Below are 4,098 nucleotides of genomic sequence, written 5' to 3' on the forward strand. Positions count from 1 at the left end.
GAGATCTGAAAGCGGGGGACATGATCTTAGGGAACAGAGACATAATGCATAGTATGAATTCTGAGAAGTCAAGCAGGAGTCAGACTGTATCTCTGCCCCCCTCCCAAACATCCCCCTGGGGGGGGAGGAGCCAACTGGTCAGGCTACCCCTGTCCCTTTAAGAGAGAAGAGCGCTCCAGCCCATCCTGACTACTGTTCTCTCCCCCTTATGCTGGCCAAATCCCAATCGGACAGGAAAATGAAAGATTGAAAGAGAAAATGAAAGAGCAAAAAGGTCCCTACCTCCTCCTGGGCTTCTGCAGCCCACTCCTCTGATCTCCTTAGCCCAGGGAGCTGCAGCTGCCTGGTAAGCAGGAGTGGGGCATATAGGGGGAGGGTAGTTGGGAAGGGAGACACACTTGATGAAAGTTTGAAATTAAATTTAATTAAATAAAGTCTGGAAGTGTGGGATGGACCCCACGGAAGGATAGAAAGGTAGGTGATCTAGAGTTCCCCAGTCAGGTGGTAGGGCAGTTAAGTAGTTAAGGATGGGGACTCTGGAGTCGGGGGAGAGGGGAAAGTGAGAATAGGGGGATGGAGAGAACACATAATAACCAGGAAAGAGATTCCAAGGAGGGAGACTGGATAAAACTGGAGCACAGGGAACATTAGGGAAGATGGCTGGAGGAGGGGGAAATGGGAAGGCACCCTGGTTTGGGACAAGTGTCAACGTCACTACCCTTCAATGTCATTGTCCCTCTACCCCTCAACCCTGGGCTGGGATTTTTGTTCTTAACCCTGTTGGGTTGGGAAAGGGGAATAGGAATGAAAAAGAGGCAAACCATCAGGAGAAAGGGATTCTGGGGCAACGTGGTTCACAACTCTCTGAACCCTTTTGCCGAAGTCTAAGCTCAGCCTAGAGACACCTGATCCAACTCAGACTAGTCTTTCTGGGCTGCAGGGACGGGGCAAAGCTTGGGAATTTTGTAGTGTGGGAGTTGGGAGTGGGGGCGGGGGGGGCACTTAGGAGGTATGCCTCCCTCTCCAGCCACTCTAACCAGGCTCTCCCTCCCATTGGCTCCTCAGGGTGCCCAGTACTGCCATGGGGGAATGGGCCTTCCTGGGCTCCCTGCTGGACTCAGTGCAGCTGCAGTCTCCCCTGGTGGGCCGCCTGTGGCTGGTGGTTATGCTGATTTTCCGAATCCTGGTGCTGGCCACGGTGGGAGGTGCCGTGTTCGAGGATGAGCAGGAGGAGTTCGTGTGTAATACTCTGCAGCCTGGGTGTCGCCAGGCCTGCTATGACCGCGCCTTCCCCATCTCCCATTACCGCTTCTGGCTCTTCCACATACTGCTGCTCTCTGCTCCTCCCGTGCTGTTTGTCATCTACTCAATGCACCAGGCCAGCAAGGGCCCCAGCCCCCAAGGGAATGGGGAGAGGGAGCAGGAGGAGGGAGATGGCAACCACAGCCAGCACCGGGCAGGGCCCCGGGCTCGCCACTGCTACCTGCTGAGCGTGGCACTGCGTCTGCTGGCCGAGCTGGGCTTTCTGGCAGGGCAGACGCTGCTGTACGGCTTCCAGGTGGCACCGCACTTTCTCTGCACTCAGACCCCGTGCCCCCACACCGTGGACTGCTTTGTCAGCCGGCCCACGGAAAAGACAGTGTTTGTGGTCTTCTACTTTGCAGTGGGGCTTCTCTCTACCCTCCTCAGTGTGGCCGAGCTGCTCCATCTCTTCTGGAAGGGGCAACGAAGCCGAGACAAAGATTCCCTGTGGCCGGGCAAGGGGGGCACGGGGGAGAAAGATAACCACTGCAACCAGGAGCAGGAAGAGGCCCAGAAACTTCTCCTGCCACTCTCCCCCCCAGGAAGGGCCCCTCCACTGGGTCCTGCTCCGGACGCCCCACCTGCCTATGCCCACAAGCTGAAACAGAGTGGCAGTGAGATCAGCACCAGCAGGAGCAAGTCCTCAGTGTCCACAGTCAGAGAGGACCTATCCATCTAAAGAGGCACCCTGCCCCTAGCTCGAAGATGGGGGCATCTGTGAGGTGGGAGAAATGAAGATGTGGTAACAGGCCAACCTCTGCCCTGGATGGTCAAGAGCAGGAAGCTGGTGGCTTGGGGAAGAGGATCCTGGATACAAAGCCAGGAAATCTGCATTTAATCCAGATCTTGCCTCTGATTTGCAGTGTGGCCTTGAGCCACTCGCTTCCTCTCCTGGGTCTGAGGTTGCTGCTCTATAAAATGATGGGGAGGGATATTTAAAGTTCCTTCTTAGCTCTAACAGTCTATGGTTCTATCTGTCCCTTTGAGGTCAATGGTAGAGAAGGCTTAGGGCGAGGCATTCCCACCCTCCAGGTTCCCCCAGGTAACTCCCCAGACAGAATACAAGAACCCTACTTGCATTGTGGACTATGGGGTGTGCTGTAGGACTACCGGAGGTATGGAAAAGGGGGAGAGACTGGGTGAACAGGCTGCTTGTTATCTTGTAGACCACCACAACAATTGTGATTTGTGGTCAGCATTAACTAGACTCTGCATTTCACGTTATGCCACCTTAGGGCTATTGTGTGGGCTTGTGTCTGGTGTATGGTGTGATGGTGTGCCTATGTTACTAATGTTACTCTCAGGGCCTCAAGCAGAGCAGAAAGATATGCTTGCCAGCTTTCGCTCAGTCCCAAAGACCCAAGGCTCTTCTACACAAAATCATCCTCTTCTCACATTAGCAAAGTAGGCAAAGCTGGAAGGCAGGTAGGGCATGTCCCACCCCAGGCTGTGTGGTGCCCTGTTAAGATGGCCCAAGATGTTCGTTATGACCCAGTTTCCCTTCAACCTACTGGGGATGAGAAACTCATAGCATGATTTTTCCTCTCTGCAACCCCAGTCTACCCACTTGTTTCTCAGTGCAAATGTATTCGTTGGTCCGTCTCTCTGTCCTGTGTGTGTTTTCTTCTCCCTTCTGAATTATCACAGCAAATAGAGTGCTATATTTGGAGTCAGAGGTGTGTTTAGTTGCTTCAGCTACACCTGACTCTTCATGACCCCATTTGGGGTTTTGTTGGCAGATGTTGAAGTGGTTTGTCATCTCCTCCTCCAGCTCATTTGACAGATAAAGAAACTGAGGAAAACAGGGTTGAGTGCCTTTCCCAGGGTCACACAGCTAGTAAGTGTCTGAGGCCAAATTTGAACTCAGGACTCCAGACCCGGCACTCTGTGCACTACGGCGCCACCTAGCTGCCCACTGGAATCAGAGGACCTAGGTTCAAATCCCAGCTCTACTAATTTTCTACCTATGTGAACCTTGGGCGAGTCAGGCATCAGGAGGCAGTGTGGCATAATATGGCCATGGGTGTCAGGAAAACCTGGGTTCAAGTCCTATCTTAGATCCTTACTAGCTGTGTGACCCTTAGCCTCTCTGACCCTCAAATTTTCTTATCTGCAAAATTAGGGGTTTAAGCTAGGTGATTTCTAAGGTTCTTTCCAGCTCTAAATCTATCATCTGTCCCCACTTGTGTGTGTTCATGATGTGTGACCCAGATCCCAAGCCCTCCTACCCACCCATAACCAAAATCAGGTTACCCAGTCAGAGCAGGAAAGGGCTCCCCTCCCCAGCTGCCCTGTGCCGATAAGGGTCCAAACAGGAAGGGGAGGGGAGAGGAAGGGAGGAAGAATAACTGAGGGAGGGATGGGGGCGGGGGAATGACTCTCCTAAGCCAACACTAACCTCAGGTGGGGAGGACAAGCAATGGGAAATCATCTGCTCTCTCACCTTCTGGCCTAGTACAGTAGGCACAAACTGAGCCCTTTGCCCTAAGTGAGGAGGAGTGGCAGGCAGGGCGACAATAGGAACTGATGGGAGAAAAAGCAGGGGACAGTGTGCTTTGAGGGTCTGGGGGGAGTCAGTGGCTAGCTCAGGATGGCCAGCACCCAGGGAGAGGGAGGGAATAAAATATCAGAGGCAAGACAGATGCTGGCTGGTGGGCCACTGCTGCCATCCGGCAGCTGAGAAGGGAGCAGCCCCAGCAGGCAGGCCTTGAACGGTACCAGAGAGCCTGCCCTTCTCAGCCTGGCCCCTGTTCTAGGGCAGTCTGGGAGTGCCCGAGATACCAGGCCACGTACTGC

General features: G+C 53.8%; 1 protein-coding gene across 1 annotated transcript; it reads left to right on the top strand.

The window, feature by feature from the left end:
* The first annotated feature begins 239 nt into the window (after positions 1–239).
* On the top strand, positions 240–3,072 carry GJD3 (gap junction protein delta 3). Its single transcript, XM_027873195.1, has 2 exons — positions 240–346; positions 1,066–3,072. Exon 2 carries the CDS (start codon positions 1,082–1,084, stop codon positions 1,979–1,981), a length of 900 nt encoding a protein of 299 aa, XP_027728996.1. The 5' UTR covers positions 240–346; positions 1,066–1,081; the 3' UTR covers positions 1,982–3,072.
* The last annotated feature ends 1,026 nt before the right edge of the window (positions 3,073–4,098 follow it).

The sequence above is a fragment of the Vombatus ursinus genome, unplaced genomic scaffold, assembly GCF_900497805.2.
Source record: "Vombatus ursinus unplaced genomic scaffold, bare-nosed wombat genome assembly UNPS02014801.1, whole genome shotgun sequence".
In the NCBI taxonomy this organism is placed as follows: Eukaryota; Metazoa; Chordata; class Mammalia; order Diprotodontia; family Vombatidae; genus Vombatus; species Vombatus ursinus.